Source organism: Pygocentrus nattereri, chromosome 5, assembly GCF_015220715.1.
Source record: "Pygocentrus nattereri isolate fPygNat1 chromosome 5, fPygNat1.pri, whole genome shotgun sequence".
NCBI classification, from domain to species: Eukaryota; Metazoa; Chordata; class Actinopteri; order Characiformes; family Serrasalmidae; genus Pygocentrus; species Pygocentrus nattereri.
The window spans coordinates 15,091,465-15,109,990 of record NC_051215.1 but is presented as its reverse complement, the minus strand read 5'-3'; the positions used below and the strand labels follow the sequence as shown (position 1 = coordinate 15,109,990).

Sequence of the window (18,526 nt, the reverse complement as noted above, 5' to 3'; positions counted from 1 at the left end):
CTGATTACTTTGTAGATTACATTAAAGGTAGTTGTGAGGTAGGGTGTAAATAGCTCTATGTGACAGAAGCAAACTGTGTCACTGTTGGAAGAAAACCTAATATAAGTTAATGCAAAAGTGTAACAGTGGCAGAGTGTATATTTATATACAGTGGGGAGAACAAGTATTTGATACACTGCTGATTTTTCAGGTTTCCCACTTGCAAAGCATGTAGAAGACTGTAATTTTTATCATAGGTACTCTTCAACTGTGAGTGATGGAATCTAAAACAAAAATCCAGAAAAATACATTGTATGATTTTTAAATAATTAATTTCCATTTTATTGTGTGAAATAAGTATTTGATCATCTATCAACCAGTAAGAAGTTTGGCTCTCACAGACATGTTGCTTCTTCTTTAAGAAGCCCTCCTGTTCTCCACTCATTACCTGTATTAACTGCACCTGTTTGAACTCGTTACCTGTATAAAAGACACCTGTCCACACACTCAATCAGTCAGACTCCAGCATCTCCACAATGCCCAAGACCAGAGAGCTGTGTAAGGACATCAGGGATAAAATTGCAGACCTGCACAAGGCTGGGATGGGCTACAGGACAATAGGCAAGCAGCTTGGTGAGAAGGCAAGAACTGTTGGTGCAATTATTAGAAAATGGAAGAAATGCAAAATAACAGAAAATCTCCCTCGGTCTGGGGCGCCATGCAAGATCTCACCTCGTGGAGCATCAATGATCTTGAGGAAGCTGAGGAATGAGCCCAGAACTACAAGGCAGGACCTGGTCAATGACCTGAATAGAGCTGGGACCACAGTCTCAAAGAAAACAATCAGTAACACTCTACGCTGTCAAGGATTAAAATCCTGCAGTGCACGCAAGGTGCCCTTCCTCAAGCCAACGCATGTCAAAGCCCGTCTGAAGTTTGCAAATGACCATCTGAATGATCCAGAGGAGGAATGGGAGAAGGTCATGTGGTCTGATGAGACAAAAATAGAACTTTTTGGTTTAAACTCCACTCGTCATGTTTGGAGGAAGAAGAATGATGAGTACAACCCCAAGAACACCATCCCAACCGTGAAGCATGGCGGTGGAAACATCATTCTTTGGGGATGCTTTTCTGCAAAGGGGACAGGACGACTGCACCGTATTGTGGGAAGGATGGATGGGGCCATGTATCGTGAGATTTTGGCCAACAACCTCCTTCCCTCAGTAAGAGCACTGAAGATGGGTCGTGGCTGGGTCTTCCAGCATGATAACGACCCAAAACACACAGCCAGGGGAACTAAAGAGTGGCTCCGTAGGAAACATCTTAAGGTCCTGGAGTGGCCTAGCCAGTCTCCAGACCTGAATCCAATAGAAAATCTTTGGAGGGAGCTTAAAGTCTGTGTGGCCCAGCAACAGCCACGAAACCTGAAGGCTCTGGAGGAGATCTGTATGGAGGAGTGGGCCAAAATCCCTGCTGCAGTGTGTGCAAACCTTGTCAAGAACTACAGGAAATGTCTCATCTCTGTAATTGCAAACAAAGGTTTCTGTACCAAATATTAAGTTTCTTTTTCTGGTGTATCAAATACTTATTTCACACAATAAAATGGAAATTAATTATTTAAAAATCATACAATGTATTTTCCTGGATTTTTGTTTTAGATTCCATCACTCACAGTTGAAGAGTACCTATGATAAAAATTACAGTCTTCTACATGCTTTGCAAGTGGGAAAACCTGAAAAATCAGCAGTGTATCAAATACTTGTTCTCCCCACTGTATGTGTATATATATATATATATATATATATATATATATATATATATATATATATATATACACATACATACACACACACACACACATACAGAAGGAGAGGGACAGAATGATTTGATTCTGATTTAATCCTCTCTGCAGTCTCTACTCTACCTGAGCATTACATCAATGTCTGGCTGACCTACTTCAACCTGTGGGCCACTGACCAGCCAAGTTCATGTCAGGTCCTGCCACACTAATGCCACCCAGACTAACTCAGCCAATCTGTAAGGCATGTGTATGTGCGTGTGTGTGTCTGTGTGTGTGATAAAAGCCCTATGTTATGAGTAGGTGGATCTGTTTGTGTCTGTGTCTATGAGGAATGAGTAAGAGTATTAAGAGGGGGAGCTGTCACACGTCTATGTGCATAGGGAACATATTGCACTCCTTATCTCTGTGCCTTTGTCCTCACATGCACCCAAAGCTTGACCTTGTGTGGGAAAATAATGTCAGAAATGGAAGTAAATAAAGTCTTCTTACTGTGGATAAAACTAACAGCAAGATTTTTATAATCTATAAAGATTATAAAAGGGGATATCACCACGTTTTCAAAATTTCTGCTTAATTCCGTGCATGAGATCTGAACAATGTCATTCAGAATGGTTTGATGTGAAATTATTCATTTGTGGAGAAACTTACCGACTCCAATTTTTTACAGTGGTGGTGATAGGAATCAGGGGCCCAGATATCTATAGTACAAATATTGTTATTTTATTATACTACATATAATCATCAGGGAACCTTCACTCTTCAGAGTTCTTATATATAATATTAACTATAATAAATAAATAAATAGTTTTCTTTCGGGACTATTTTGCTTAAAATCACCATTCATGTCCTTAAAAATGTTCAATTGGTCTGGGTTGTTTTTGAATGTGCAGTGAACGCTTTTTCATTAAACGCTGAGCAAGGAAAGGTGTTGATGCATGTTCATGGTTATATAACAACAAATTACCCACACAAAGTTGTGAAGATATCAACCTGGGAATATCAGTTTAAAATGATTGGCCTCCTTGGACTATAACCACTTAGCAAACACGCTTATTAATATCCATGACAATGACATCTAGGATGAGTATCCAGTTTGTTAATATAGGGGTACACAAAACGGAGTATTTTGATATTTTACCACAAAGATCATTGTAAACTTTCTGTTGTTCTGGAATTTTAATTAAATAACTCAGGATGTACACCAATGACTGGAATTTGAACCACTTGTCCGGCAAACTGACTGACATTTTTATCAATTTTTCTAGAGGAAACTCTGGTTGTGGAAACTTTGATTTGTGCTATAGTTTAGCAAATATTTCACATCCTATACTTTAGTAAATAAGTGCACACAGTTTCTCCACTTACCTTAAATGTAATCAGTCAGCTAGGACATTTGATTGGCATCTAAAGTCTTCTTTGTTAGCTATAAGGCTAACATAGCTAACTGGTTAGGCTTGCGTGGTATCTATTTTTTCATACCTTAATACCTTCCTGACATTTCATCGGTGGTACAAGGTGTATGACTGTATTTTTTCAATTTTGATATATTTGATGCTGTAAAAAAAAACAAATGCTGCTGATGATAGAAGTCACTTTTTTGCCATCTCATCAAACATTATTCTAAAATCAAAATAGCTCACTTTTGCATTTCCAAATAAGTGAACATATTGCACTGTTTTCAAACCATTGAACAGTTGATAAATGTTAAACAGTCCTGCTAGAATATTTATGATAGTTAGAAGGTCCTTTACTTACCTAAGCTTTGGTCTGGAGTTGGCTTCGTATTCCCCACCTTCCTGTTTAAAATTTCCCATTCCACCTTAAGTGGTGCAGCAGTTACATTCTAAAGCCTGAGGTGCCAGAAAGTAACTGCTGCATCATTTAAGGTGGGATGGGAAAATTAGAAGAATGTGATTCCAGCCTTGTTTGTTTTCTCTGCTTTACTGCCACAATCTTACATGTACGTATTATAGAACAGCACAAAACATGCTGATTTTGCCTCTTTTTCTGTTAGTGCCACCAATCAGTGAGCCCTCTAAAATATAAATGGGCAGATTGTATTTATTAATACATTTAGATGTGGAATAGAAATTTGACGTCAACATTTTTAAATATCATCATTTTTATGTACCATCACATGCAATTTTACCATCATACATCCCAAGCCTATAAGAGATAATGGAAGCTTGTACTCCAATAATTTGCACTGTGTCTCAAACCATATCAAGCTGTTAGTAATTTATCTTTGTCGACCTAAGATATAATGTAATCTATAAAACTGAACAAAAGTATGTTCTTTGTCTAGTAGCAGTCATCATGATGCCTGACCTTTTGTTCAATAAGTAAACTACAGCCACCAAACATGCAATGGTTGATCAGGTACCTTTGGGCTGAGGGGATAATTGTGCAAATATGTTTTTTCTGAACTATCGCTTTAAACTATCACACAACAATCACATAGGAACCATATGGTGGTGCATAATCACAGGCACTGTGCTGAACGGTTCCCAGTATTTTGGATGCTGCTGTTATCTGGCTGTAGTGCTTGCCTGGCATCTGGAACAGAATGCGTGTTAGGAAACACCTCGCATATTAATTCGTAATCTACTTGACACAATTTCGGTAAACATCACATTATTCGGTGATAAAGACGGGGAGGATAATACAGTGATCCAGAGTCCGGCTGTGTCTCATATTTAGTGTTCCTACTGAATATGTATCACGGTCATAATGGGATAAACACATTATCCAATCTGCCTGTTCTGGTGTACCTGGAGTTCTTTAGTTAAGAGGCGCAAAAAATCCTCTGTTTATGTGCATGTTCACCCGTTCACCTGTTTATGAGGACTGCTGCTCCACCCTTGCTTTTTATTACCTTCAGACAAGAAAGCACACACATAGTATTTTGTCACAGTCAGAATTGTACCTTGTATTTTAATTTTTCTCATTTTTTTCAGATTTTTTTTGCACTTTTTTTTGCACAATTTGTTTTTTAGAACAATATATATGGTCCAAAATTTAATACTTGATCATTTTGTTCCATAAACTTCCATTCAAAGTTCAAAAGTGTCGATGTTCATTTTTATTGTGACAGTGAGTATGTGTGTCATACATTTACAGGTGATTTATCAAGCACACCTCAGGTTTTTTCTCTCAGTCTCTCAGCCAATCATCAAGCTTGTAGTTCAGATATTGATGACAGGATTTATATACAGCAATGTGCAAAAGTCAGAAGCCACCCATTCTCAGTCAAAACAGCCGTTAAGTGATAGTCAGTCATTTTGAGAACTAAAAGCCACAAAACATATTTTACAGAAAAGCATAAAGAAGGCTCATCTTGACTTTTTAGAGCTTCCATTCTTTCTAGGAGACTTGCTTTCAGTTTCTCAATGAAATCTGCAGTGATATTTTCTCAGACCTTCAAAGTTCAGTCCTAGAAGTCGGTTGCATTTTCTGCTTCTCACAGTCCAAATAATTCCACTAAATGATGTTGACCTCTGGACTCTAGAGGGACAGTCCATTGTTGTGAGAAGACCAGCAGCTTCTGTTTTTGATTTTCAAATTTTCTTTGTTTTTGTCTGCCTTTCTCAGGGGCAGCTTCTTGACTGTTACACACCCTGTAGCATTGAGTTGTCTTCTCACAGTGAAAGGATGGACAGAAAAGTTTATTCAGATCTTAAGCAAGAGTGGAGCTTTATTTTCATTCCTCTTTCAAAGATGAAAGCCTTAAGCACTGTTTGGGAGTTGTGAAATTCATGTTTTTTCACTTATTTTTCTTTGACTTTCCTCTTCCTTATACAGGTGGAATATCTATAACTTGTACTTAATGTTTGATTCGATTGGAAATAAAATAGATGAAAGGTCGTCTGACTTTTGCACAGTATGAATGGATAGATAGATAGATAGATAGATAGATAGATAGATAGATAGATAGATAGATAGATAGATAGATGGATAGATGGATGGATGGATGGATGGATGGATGGATGGATGGACGGACGGACGGACGGACGGACGGACGGGTGTTTCCTCTGTTGTGAGAGGTACTTTTGCTTCCAAACTGAGGTTTTATTCATTGGGAAGTTTGGTAGAAGTTGGGGAGAAACTCAGTTCCTATTTTTCAGAAGTGAGTTCATAGCCATGCAAAACTAGCGGCAGACACAGTTAGAAGTTTTCCAGCATTGCTACAAATGCCTTCGGGGCAGATGGGCTTTGCTCTAGGGCAACTGTCTTCCCTCACTAAGCAGTGGTTGCAGTGGGACTGAATGATTAGATCACTCTGTGCATCTGTATTTCACAGATGTTGCTCTCCAGCTGCCACGTTTACCACCTCCACCTCGGTCATGAATCCTTTAGGCTTAATTTCCAAAATATAGTAGTGCATCAGTCTGGAGAAGCCACTGAGCTTCCATTGGCATCAGAGTTTGAGCAGCATTTGGGAGTAGGCACATGGTACAAATGCAAGTCAAATAGCCTTCATTGGACATCCAAATGCAAATGTCATACCACAGAAATGACTAAAGTGATCTTCTCCAACACCCTCTCTGCCAAACAGCCCCCTTCGCCTCTGTGAGTCTAACATTTTTGCCAATAGCTCCAATGCTAGAGAGAATATCTGATGAGGGGGATATGTGAGTGAATATTCAGAACTGTTAAAGAGATGGGATTTTAGCGCTATCAGCCAAAGATTTTTACATAACGATGCTGTCGTATGAAAAAAAAGAAAACAAAACTGGTAATTTCAAACTGGCAACTTTGTAGAAGAAGGGGAAAACATTCTTAACTTTAATGTGCATTACTGTAACAAGGTTTGAGTCGAAGACATTTTGGACCATTTCTATTGGTCCATTCATTATATAAAAACAAGGTCATGACATTTTTGTAAGGCAGGAGCAATACGATTACTTAATGGTGCTGGGTGCAACTACTGAAATGCTCCTCCACACAAATCCATAATAAAATTATAGTAAATTTGGTGGTCCTTGCAAAACTCAAAAGCAATTTCCAGTCTTGACCTCCACGGAGATACCCAGATGCATTAATCTAATCTAATAATCTGATCAAGTGAACTGACCATAGATGATAATAATGATTATTTTACAAAATAAGGTTTAATGAAGGTAAAATAATCTGCCAGTTCAGTAAGATAATTATACTTGACATGATCTGTTATACAAAGCCTACAAATAGGCTAAATAATCTTAATATGGTCTTATAACAGCCTCACAATCAGAAATAATACCTAAAATTCCACTTATTTTTGAACATTTCACTGGTTCACTGCTCATTTTGGATAGTAAATAAAATGACTTTGTCTATGGTGCATACATTACAACTCCTGTCAGCAGTACTGTAAAGAACCCAGTCATTAGCTTTTTCTACAATGGACCAGTTTACATCCAACCACTCTGAATTTAATTATGCAGAAATTTCTAAAAGAGGTGGAATTCCCCTTGAAAATGCTTTCACCTGCAGTTGGCAATACAGCTGTATATTCAGCATCACTACATCCCAGCCCAGAACGATTAGCTCTTCCACAATACATATTATGAACAACATATGCTGAAGATGAAAAAAAGCACAGTTCTTGTCTCTGGACCAAATTAGATGTTCTGAAGAAGCACACACTTTTTTTCCTCAAAGTTTTCCACAGTCAGAAGTGAGCTATGGTACCACCTGGTGGTGAAATCTTCCTCATTTCCTGCTCTGAAGCCACTGTCCTTAATGTAGGTCTGCAGGAAAAAAAATGCAATCAGTCACGCAGTGTGTGTACAAAGCATTATAATCACACAGCATTTCAGAGGTAACCCATTAACATGTTCTGCACACCCACACATCGGTGAGGAACTGCAGCAAGATTTATCTAGAGCCCTACTGACAGATAACCAGTTTGGTTGCATAGTCTCTCTCTCTCTCTCTCTCTCTCTCTCTCTCTCTCTCTCTCTCGGTTTCAATCTCTCTCCCCCTCTCTCTTTCTCTCTCTATCTAAGGCTCTTGAATTAGTAAGCTTTATGCTTCAGCCTTGCTATCAGCGAGCAGCTGGGAGAAGAGCAGGTTTCTGGGCGGGAAAGCTATGCGTGTGTGCGTGCGCTGTCTGTGTGTGTGTATGCGCTCTGTGTGTGTGTGTGTGTGTGTGTGTGTGTGTGTGTGTGTTAACTCCTGCAGCGATGGCCCAACTAGAAGCTCTGAAAAGCAGTGGGAAAGACTCCTGAATTAGGCCTGCATTTAAAATATCCTTGCTGTTTGAATAAAACCAGCAGCTCCAAAATGCTAACTTGATCAGTGGAGGAACAAGCATGTACGTTAGGTAATGTACGTTAATAATGTAAGTGATGCAGAAAAATGTGATATTTATAGATAGAGACAGAGAGGTAATGCCATCTAATGAGACAGATACATTTTAGCTAAAAGGTTTCATCAAACAACATTATTAATGACAGCTAACTGCCCTCACTTACAAATCATCACTGTCCGCTTTAAAGATGGTTCCTTTTTTTCATGATAAATGCTGTTTGGGTGGGCTTTAGGGATACAAGACATATCAGTGCTGTATTATGATTAATGCCACATGTGTTCAATGAATAAAGATGTTTTTATACATCAGTGTTTATTCTTTTTTAAAAGCTTGTTATACCTAAAACTGTTTCAAATGATTTGCAGCACTTCGGAATAAGAGTTTTAAACTGCGCTTATTCTCATGTAAAGATTCACGCAATAGTGGCTTGAGTCTGGGCAGATGTCAATCAAAGCCATAATTAAGGGTAAAATCAGGTGAAGGAGGAAGTGGTACTGTTATATCAATCACAAAGATCAAAGAGCCAGTTGACCTCTCTGGAATATCTGTGAAGTTAATTTTTAGCCAACAAACAGCCGGACAGGCTGGAATATCAATGATGGAACAGGTGGGTTGTGAATACGCACTTAGGCATACTTAGGTGGACTTCAGTGTATTGAAGGACAAATTTGATGAGTTTGTACTTTCCTCAGTATTTTCAACATTCACAAACAGGAAAGTAATCAACCTTTATCATTTTGTACAACAAAAGGTTCCCAAAAAGAGAGCGGCGCTATTTAACGTTCGAATCAGTTGGACTTGTGAATCGATTCATGCGGTGTAATGTTGGATGAACTGTTTCAGGAGAGTCGATTCTTTTGCGAGTTTCATTCGACTCCTTAATGAATCGTTTCCTCTGAACCATTTCTCTTCGATACATTGATTGAACCAACAAAGTCCAAACTAATGAAACTTTCTGTGACATCTACACAGTGTTTGCGCCCGTGTTAAAAAACTAATGACACAATCTGACAGTAAAATTTCTTTGTTTAATCGCACAAAATTATAACATATCGCATTTTAGCACATCAAAATATACCTTCTTGAGTTTGCCTATGCAGTTTCTCTCCATAGACTACAGTACAGATCATCACCACTGAAAGAAAAGCAGCTATGTTCATCTTTTCCGCCTGTCACTTGTCTACATCATTCTAGCACAAGAGATGTTTTACGTTGTATGAAATTTCTATGCTGAGTGGAACAACAGACATGCTCCAAACTTGCTTACAATAAAATTTCTTTACATGACCTTACATTAAGAGTAAACAATATTTTGCCGTGTCCCGTAAAGTAACTACATTGCACATACTTCTTTTTCTTTGGCCAGCAACAATATATGTTTAACGGCTTTAGTGAGACTAAGCTAGCGGATATTAGACTTGTTGAATTGAACGTCAGTGTAAAATCCACTTAAGAATCAAAAGCCATAACATGAAAACAAATGTATCCTAATTACATAATACTGACAAATAATCTATCATTATTAAAAGTCAATAGCCCAGGGCCAGTCACAAACATATAAAACAATTTACTAGATGACTGAAAATGTTCACAGACAGATGAAAATAAAGTCGCCATGGCTAAACTTTACGATCCCCGCAGTTAACTTGAGCTGGAGAATCAATAAGCAGATTGAACCGAACGTTCGAATCATCGGTCCGAAAGAATCGGGTCTGTGAACTGAATCGAACGCCGCATCATTAATCGCTATCACCTCATACTCGCCTTACCTGCCTGACAGTTACCTTCTTAACCCCGCTCGTCTCGTGCACGCGCAATCTCCCCCCCTCCCCATTGCTCTCGGTGCAGTAGGCGGGGCCGATGACGTAGCTCGCTCGGGGTATTTTTTTATTTTTTTTGCGTAGCAGTCTGCAGTCGCCAGGCTCCCAACACACACACGCACGCAGACGCGCGCGCGCGGATAAAGAGCTAGTAACCCTTTCGAGCCATGTGTACGACCCTCGAAACTCGCTGACAGGATCTTCTCGGCTTTTGTTTTCGTTTTGTTTCTTTTCTTTTTTTTCTTTCCTCCTCCTCCTGCCAGCGCGTGATGTGCGCAGCACAGAGCTCAAACTAGTGGACGAGCAGAGAGAGGGAGAGAGAGGGAGAGAGAGAGAGAGAGAGAGGAGCAGAAACAGGAGGAGAAACTTCAGTTGTTGGATTAAACGGAGCGACGGAGACACCTGACAGCACCTGGATGTCTTAATTAAGGTAAAGTGGACGCGCGCCGCAGCGGCAGATTCGCTGTCATGTGAAATGTAAATCTGCGTTTCTGGTGGAGACGCGTTCTAGTTTAACTTGTCGTGTTTAGGAGCAGAAGCTGAGCTTGGGAACTTACTTGCATCGATGAGGAGGTCTGTTCGCACCGCTGCCGCACTTTAAAGTGACAACAACGGTCCTAGCAGCATAATATTGTAATAACATTGTTATAAGAGTCCTGACATCTCAACCAGTCGTGCTGTCATCCTTTGCAAAAGCGTCCGTTCGTGCTGAATGTGGCAGAAAGCGGTTCTGCCTGCAGCTTTAAACTTTGCACGGCTCCGCTGCACCGGCTGGGCATCTCTATCAGCTCGCATTTGGTCAGGACTGCGTTCGCCTTCTGCGCGGATTGCACTGATTTGGTGCAAGCACGCTGCTGATTCAGTGCGACTGAAAGTTGAGCGCACGACTTTTTCTGTTTGTTTGCATGCGACTGAAAGAGACAACAGCCGCGGTGCTCAGCGGAGCGCAGCGAAGGAGGGCTGCTGCTCCGCTCCACGCCGTTTGACAGTCGCCACCGTTTCCCTCTCCGCTGCTACTGCGCGATCTCGCGGGCAAAATCGGGCGCCAGTGCATGCATGCTCGCGCGGCAAGCCATAACGCAACGCATACAGTGTCGTCGTATCTGCGATGCGAGCCCCCGTTTGCGGGAGTTTGCGATATAATCTACTGCGTCACTGTCACAAGCGTGGAAAAGTAGCCTGGAGGTTGCTCGGCATTGCCTGCAGCGCCGCGCTGCTTCACTGGAAACTGAGCAAAAGTTTCACGTGCGGCGTGCATATCGCCCTCTGTTATTTGATTTGGAAGCAGTGCTGTGTGCGCGAGCCTCGTTAACGGCAGCGGATAAACTTGTGGGCGACGGTCGGTCTGCTTGTGTCCAGCACATCGGAAAAAATTGGGTATGAAACTACGTCATGGGTTTAAAGTCGTACTGTCCCGTGCAACAGCTCGCGATTCAGTGCAAGACACAAACATGCATTCAGCGCTGACACTCCCTTGGCAATGATTAAACTTTTATTGACATGTATAGGCTGCACGCACGCGACGATTCATTTGTTTATGTATGTATTCATATTGATTTTTTGTGACTGTCTCATCGCATTCGTGATGCATGTCGCTCGGCCAGAGAGCGCTTGATCTGTGGTGGTTTCTCCAGCCCCTCCCCTTAAAAACCCGGGACGCTCCTACTTGGAGCACTAACACAAATACGCGCACACTGCCGTGCTCTAAACTTCTGCTCTCAACTTTGTTCTGGGGATGTTGCAGTGCCTCTTAGGTGCACGTGTGTATGTGTGGCTATACTCACAAGTATGTGAGGCCACAGTTGTGAAACTTACATATTAGTCTTACAGTACATCACTTACTGAATAGTAAGTCTTAAGCTGAAGAACTGAATAGTTTAAGGGGTTTAAAAAAATAGCTTAAGGGGTTAAAAAAGGGGGCGGGGGGGTTAAGATGTTAAAATCATTTTACTATTGAAATTATTATGTGGCTTGTAGGCTTGTATTATTGTTGTAATTACGCCACAAAGGTTCTTGAGGGTTCTTTAATAATGACAATGGTTAATTGATAGAATCATGACAACTCAAAGGAACATGGTCCTTTGCATGACCAAATGGCTCTTGTTTATGATTGACACTGGGTTGTGTATGGATCTTTTAAAAATGGTCCTAAGTATTTCCCAAATATGATGCTGGTAACTGTGTAGTGCAATCTGAAGAAGTATGTCTATATGAATTGTTTTAAATTTGTGCCACGTTCAAGCTGTATTTGGCTCCTTTTCAGCAAGGGTGCCTGAACTTTTGCATAGGACTGCGTATTGCATTGTGTTTTGTTTGTGTTAAACTAAGAAAAGTGTAGTGCAAAAAAAGTAAAAAAAAACAAAAACAAAAGACACGTTCTCGCCTTTTGAGATGAACTAATTGATCATTTTAGCATTTTTGTTGACATCTTTCGTTTTAAAATAGCTGTAGTAATGAAAACCACATTTAAATGAATATTATCACCCAAACGTGATTGCATCTTCTTTACTTTTCTTACACCTGACAGGTTTATCAAATGATCCAGGCATGGAGACCAAAAGATACCAAAGTTTCTACGAAGGTACAGACACCGAAAACAGATGGGCCCAGGTGCCAAGATCTATGGAGTTCTGCTGTACGGCAGAGGAGGGCAGCCTAATGAACAGTGATGTCCTGATGGACATTGTAAATGGGAGCAATACATCCAATGCCCAAGTTCCCACCTGTAAGGACACCTTTGAAAAGAAAACTGAGGCACCGATACTTCGGCTGAATCCAAACCAGCCACTCAGCTTGCCCGCATTCAACAACTCTCTTCACAACCGCAAACCAGATGCAGACTCTAAAGAGCTCTCTAAAACTGTTGCTGAGTCTATGGGACTGTATATGAATGCTGCCAGAGAGGCTGAATTTGCCTTTGGTCAGCAGGGTCCTGCTGCAGGGTGCCAGGGCAGCCCTGGGAAAATGTACCCTCTGTGTGGCCAAGGAATTGAGGACAATCGATCTGGAGCTGTGGGGAGCCCCAATCTGAAAGCTCCACCAACAACATTCCCAACCATGTCTCAGCTTTCCAATGGCAATCTTGGGGAGTGTGTTGTAGGAACTGCGCCAGCACCCTCTGCCCTGGCCACAGCTCTGTCCAGCCCTATTGAAAACTCCAGCAACATCTCCAGTCCTACTGGAAACAACATAGTGACTTCCACCACCAGTCCCACCTATTTTGGCGCTAGCTGCCCTTCCATTGGCAGCCCAGCAAGTTTGGGTCCAGTCGGTTCAGGCCTGGCACCAGGCCACCGCCTCAACTCCAGCACCTGCAGCCCAGTAGAATCCAGTACAGTTGGTTCTCCGCCACTGGCAAGCCCCTTAAACGTGATGAAGTCACCCATTTCAAGCCCCCAGAGCATGGGAAGCGTGAGGACGCCCCCGTCCTGCAGCACCAACATAAGGTCATCAGTGTCCAGCCCTACAGGAAGTGGTAGCAACCAGAGGCCATCCATGTCCAGTCCGCCCACTACGGGTTCCATGGCCATGTCCAGTCCCAGAAACCCCTCCAGGAGCTTCTCCGTCTCAAGCCCGCCCAGCGGCCTGGGTTTAGTCCAGAATGATGTCCATAGTCCAGAGGTCCGAGAGCCTGACTTCAAAAGCTTTGAATTCCCGAAAGTGGAGAACATAGATGGGGAGATCTTTAATGTAGGCCTGGACTCCATGGGGATGATCAAGTACATTAAGAATGAGCCAGACACTGATTACAGGAGTATGTGTCTGGGTAGTGGCAAAAGCAACATGTCGCATTCACCATTTATCTCACAGATTAAAATTGAGCCGAACCGAGATATGACTTGCGCAGGTGCGCGCTATGGTGAACCACAGCACCCAATGGGACTCTTCCCAGGCTCAGAGACCTTGAGGGATAATATCGATGAATACAATCTCTCAGGGATTCTGGGGCCTCCCATTTCTTCTCTTAATGGCAACTATGAGCCTGGTGTGTTTCCTAACAATGACCTGCCCAAGGGGATTAAACAGGAGACCAATGATGGCAGCTATTACCAAGAGAATAATAACGTGCCCGCATCGGCTATTGTTGGCGTTAATTCAGGTGGACATTCATTTCATTACCAGATCGGAGCTCAAGGAACAATGTCGTTTTCGCGGCATGACATGCGGGACCAGACGAACCCCTTGTTGAATCTAATTTCTCCAGTTACTGCGCTAATGGAGACATGGAAAACACGCCCAGGCCTGTCGCAAGGCCCCCTGTCCACCCGAGGAGACGGCTATCCGGGCCCCGGCTGCCTCTCAGACAACATGGCAAGGTAAGGGGCAGGCAATGTGGAGACTTTTTTGACTTCTATGTGAGAAATAGAAAGTGACAAAGTGGTGGCATATATTACACAGTTACAAGGTAGCTGTTAATTCACATTGCAAGCAGTTTCTGTAAGGTTGTGATTTTTGCTGCCTGTATAATCATGTGCTTCAGATAATTTTATGACACTTATATTTGTGAAATGCTTGGTAGTGTTTCATTGGCTGTTATGATACATTTTTTTCAGTACTGTTAAGAAAAATAGTCTTTGTATAAAGACGTCCTGTAAATTGGTATGTCTAATTTATTTTGGCATTACAGATATGAGTATTGAGTTCTTTTCAGGCGTCCATGCTTTGCATAAAGAAAAAATATTGCTAAGCATTTGCACATGCATAGAATAATTTCATGGAAAATATTTCAGAGAATTAAAAGTATAACTGTCAGAGAGCAACAGAAAACAGATCACGCACATAGAAACAAGAGTTAGAAAGAAGCTGGCTTTGGCTAGAGGACTAGATTGGTGTTGTTGTACAGTTCTATTTAGACTTGGGCTGGTATCATTCTGGGTGATGGGATACCAACAATATGTTTGTTTTTAGTTTAAATAATTGGCATAATACAAATCGATTCACTGACTTTTGTTATTAAATACTTTACAGTCTGTAATGATGTTGATGGCTCACAGAAGCAAAGTTTTCCTCTTAACTTTGGTCTATATGTGTAACTGTATTTATTGTAGGTGGTTTCACAGAAACCTTCTGCCAGACAAATGTACTTTATGGGTTTATGGCTTTCATTATGTAGCTGGCTTTCATTATTTAGCTGCATCATAAATAATTAACACCTGCTGACACGCCTTTTTTGCTATGCAGAGACAATGACATAAACAGTCAGGGTGGAGTGCCCAAATAAAAACAAATAGTGGAAGAGAGGTCAGTGTCAACGAACGTAAATATAACAGGGTAAACCAGAGTCTGCACACCTTTTACTTTGACCCTGTTGTTTGGCCAGCGCTTCAATGGTCAATAGTTACAAAAGGCAACACTATAATTCAGGACAAAAAAACAAAACAGGGCGGTCATAAAGTACCTTGCATCTGGGCCATTGCTGGGATATTATGTGAAATGGTTATGTAATCTCGGAGCACAGAGCAGAGCAGTACTTTGTTTACACTGAATCAAAAGATAAGGTACTGTATGTGGGTTTGAGTACTGGCCTGCCACCGCCTGTACTATTCTGAGCAGACAACTGACCTGATACACTATCTGCTGATTATTGAAGTCATAAATGTACAGGCTACAGATAGTGAGTTTCCTGGTTGCATAATTTTTATGAGCTTGCGTGTTGCCGGAAGTCTTAGACAATGCTTTAAAGCCCAACTCCAAGCCCTGCAGGGCCATGGCATCAGTTAGTTTTTCCCAGTTCTAATATACTTGATTCATCTCATCAGCTACTGATGAGCTGGATCAGGTATAGGTCACTATTTTTACATTCATTGTATCCAAAATAACTTACAGTATAGGAGAAGGACTTCATTTGTCCCAGCCCAATCAGTATACAGTATGTGCTCCCTGGCAATCAACCCATAAATGCTGTTACCGCTATACTGTGAAAAAAACTTTTTTCCATTTTCCATTTTTTTACTTTTGTTGCATAATTTGAACACTCCAGTCACTCCAGAGTTTGAATTACATGATAAATGGACCAATAGAAACTATTAAGTTAAAAAGGTTTTTCCGTTTCTTGTGAAGTTACCATGTTGGAGATATGAGGTTTTGTTCAGACAGCGATGATATGTTAAACCTTGCGGTCCAGAAAAGGTGATCTGAGAGCAGCACTGCCTTTTCAGTACAAGGATGCAAGATACAGGATCCATGCATGAACATTTTTAATGTAAGCACATTAATATTACAGTGCAAATGAGCTGAGCTATCATACAGTAATATTTGTCACTGTGGAAAATGTTTAAGTACACCGACTTAAGTAACCCTGTGACTCGTTTGGGTTCACTCACTCTATTACTGCCCTGCACTTTGCCGTCATGTTTCAGATTTCTTTCTTTATTGCCAAACCATCATCCTACAACACTCCTTCTATATGTTTAAAGTAAAATGTTAGCTGGCTGTAGCCAGTTTTCACGTTATCATTATGTGTTGGTCATCTTCTGATTGGTGCGTGGAAATGTGGGGTATGATTTCATGGAAACTGACCGTTCACAGGGGTGGGCGATATGGCAAAAAAATCCTTTCACAATGCTTAAGGACATTTTTCACAGTAAGTATCACGGTGTTGTGACAGACACAATGCATTAATAGGGCCACGGTTGAAAACAGCCTTTGGATGAAAGATGAAGTTGGTCGGTGATCTTGAACTCCTGGTGATATCTTCAATATTCTCAGAAAGTCATATTGTTTATCATGATAATGATAGGTATCATCATATTGCCCACCTCAACACAGAATGATGGACTGGGTAACGGTCCATTTTTTTCTAAGAGCAAATCAATGGAAAATGGGCAGACATTATTAATGTTATTTAATAACGTAAAAATACTTGCTACTGTATTACAAATCAAATCGTCTGTGTAGTTAGCCATGTATGCATGGTGCCCACTGAAGCTGTACTGTAGTTACAGGCCCAAAGGTCTGTTGAGTAGTCTTAAACTGACCAGCAGACTGACCAAAGACCTCACAAGAAATAGTTTAATAGGGTCAGGCGCTAACATCAAAGGTAGTCTCTCAGGCCTTTTTGTTCCATGATGTCGACAAGAACCACATACTTTGAGAGGAAAAAGCCATTTGACTTTGAGCAAATGAAGCAACCATAGTTGTGGCCAGCTTAATTTACTATAGATTTCAGACACTCATCCTCATGTGAGTTGGCATCTGAGGCTAACACTACATCAAAGGTGAGATTTGCACTGGCTGGCTAGCCAATGCTATTGTGAGGTTACATTTGTGCATAGCAATAGCACTGGCTTTGAATAAAGCTACAAATGGCAACTGTGCTATAAAATAGAGCTGGGCAATATAACCATTTTACTAATGATCACGATCAGTTACATCACAATATGTCACACTGTGCTTTTCTCAACAAAACGAAACAGGAGAAGTAAAAAAAAACACACTTTACTTTTAATGTAAGTCAATGGAACCAGACAGTTTTCTGGGGAGTTTTGGGATGTTTCAGTTTTTGTTCCAACAGCAGAAATATTGTGGATGTCATCAGAACTTAAAAGACCATAATAAAAGCGTAACTAGTCCTGTTTTATTGGATTTAGTGAAGCACAGTGTGTGAGCGCTACTTTTTGTTCTAGCTTATCACATCAAAAAAAAAAAGTATCGTGACACATCTTGCATCATAAAAAACTTCCCAAAATATGTTACATTTTGCCATATCGCAAAATCACAGTACAAACTCAGTCTGCATTTCTGCCTGTGAGGCTGAGTGAGGAGTAGGACTGAACATATGATGGGTTTAGTGTCTCCTGGAATGTGTATCTCTTTGATGCTATTCTGGAAGAGAGCAATTGCTATGAGACTAGCCCGCTAGCTCTCATGTGCTCCAAAACAGTTAGCCAGGCACTCGTTCAAAATAGCATTAGCAAGTCATGCATGTCTGCTAAAGCCGGCTAATGATTCCAGTAGCAGAAAAGAGCTTTTAAAGTGTAGCTGCCCAACCAAAAGCACTTGTGAAGGCACTGCATCATAAGATAAAACATTACTCTTAATCGTCTGTTGAGCTGCAATTTGACTAAATAATGACTGATGCTAATTTAAAGGATAGTTTGTCTAGTTTGATAGTTTGTCCTGTCAGTCTTTTTCTACACACAAAAAAAAGATGGTTCTTTAAGGGTCCTTTAGTAAAGGCAGTGGTTCTGTTAAGCACCATGAGTTCTATATAGAACCATTATATGCTTATATGCTTCTTTGCATGGTGAAATGGTTCTTTAGATTGATGGAGTTGTATATGTCTTGTATATGGTTCTATGTAGAACCTTTGGGAAAATAGGTTCTTTTGTTGTCACAAGCTTAACATCGTAATAATAGCAGAACCCATTTTGGTGTTATATAGAACCGTTCTCAAAAAGGTTTAATATAGAACCACATACAACACAATTTCCATCTGTCTGAAGAACTATTTCAGCATGAAAAGTACCATTTATGCATTTATGCATGAAAAGGTTGTATATAGAACTCAGAACTCTTAAAGAACCTTCTTTTTAAGGTGTTTACATCATTTACATGAAAAAATCACTCCATTGTAAGCGTTTTGTGTTACTGAAGAAAGACGGCTATGATTCCCACCGCGTAGCTGTAAGA

At 40.8% G+C, this 18,526-nt stretch overlaps 1 protein-coding gene across 1 annotated transcript in view; it reads left to right on the top strand.

Moving 5' to 3' along the window:
* Window positions 1–9,973: 9,973 nt before the first annotated feature.
* The window catches only part of nr3c2 (nuclear receptor subfamily 3, group C, member 2), a 151,540-nt gene continuing 142,987 nt past the window's right edge, over window positions 9,974–18,526 (top strand). Inside the window, exons 1-2 of the mRNA XM_017701448.2 lie at window positions 9,974–10,325; window positions 12,423–14,211. Coding sequence (XP_017556937.1) covers window positions 12,443–14,211 — 1,769 coding nt within the window. The 5' untranslated portion in view covers window positions 9,974–10,325; window positions 12,423–12,442. The remainder of the gene's footprint in view (window positions 10,326–12,422; window positions 14,212–18,526) is intronic.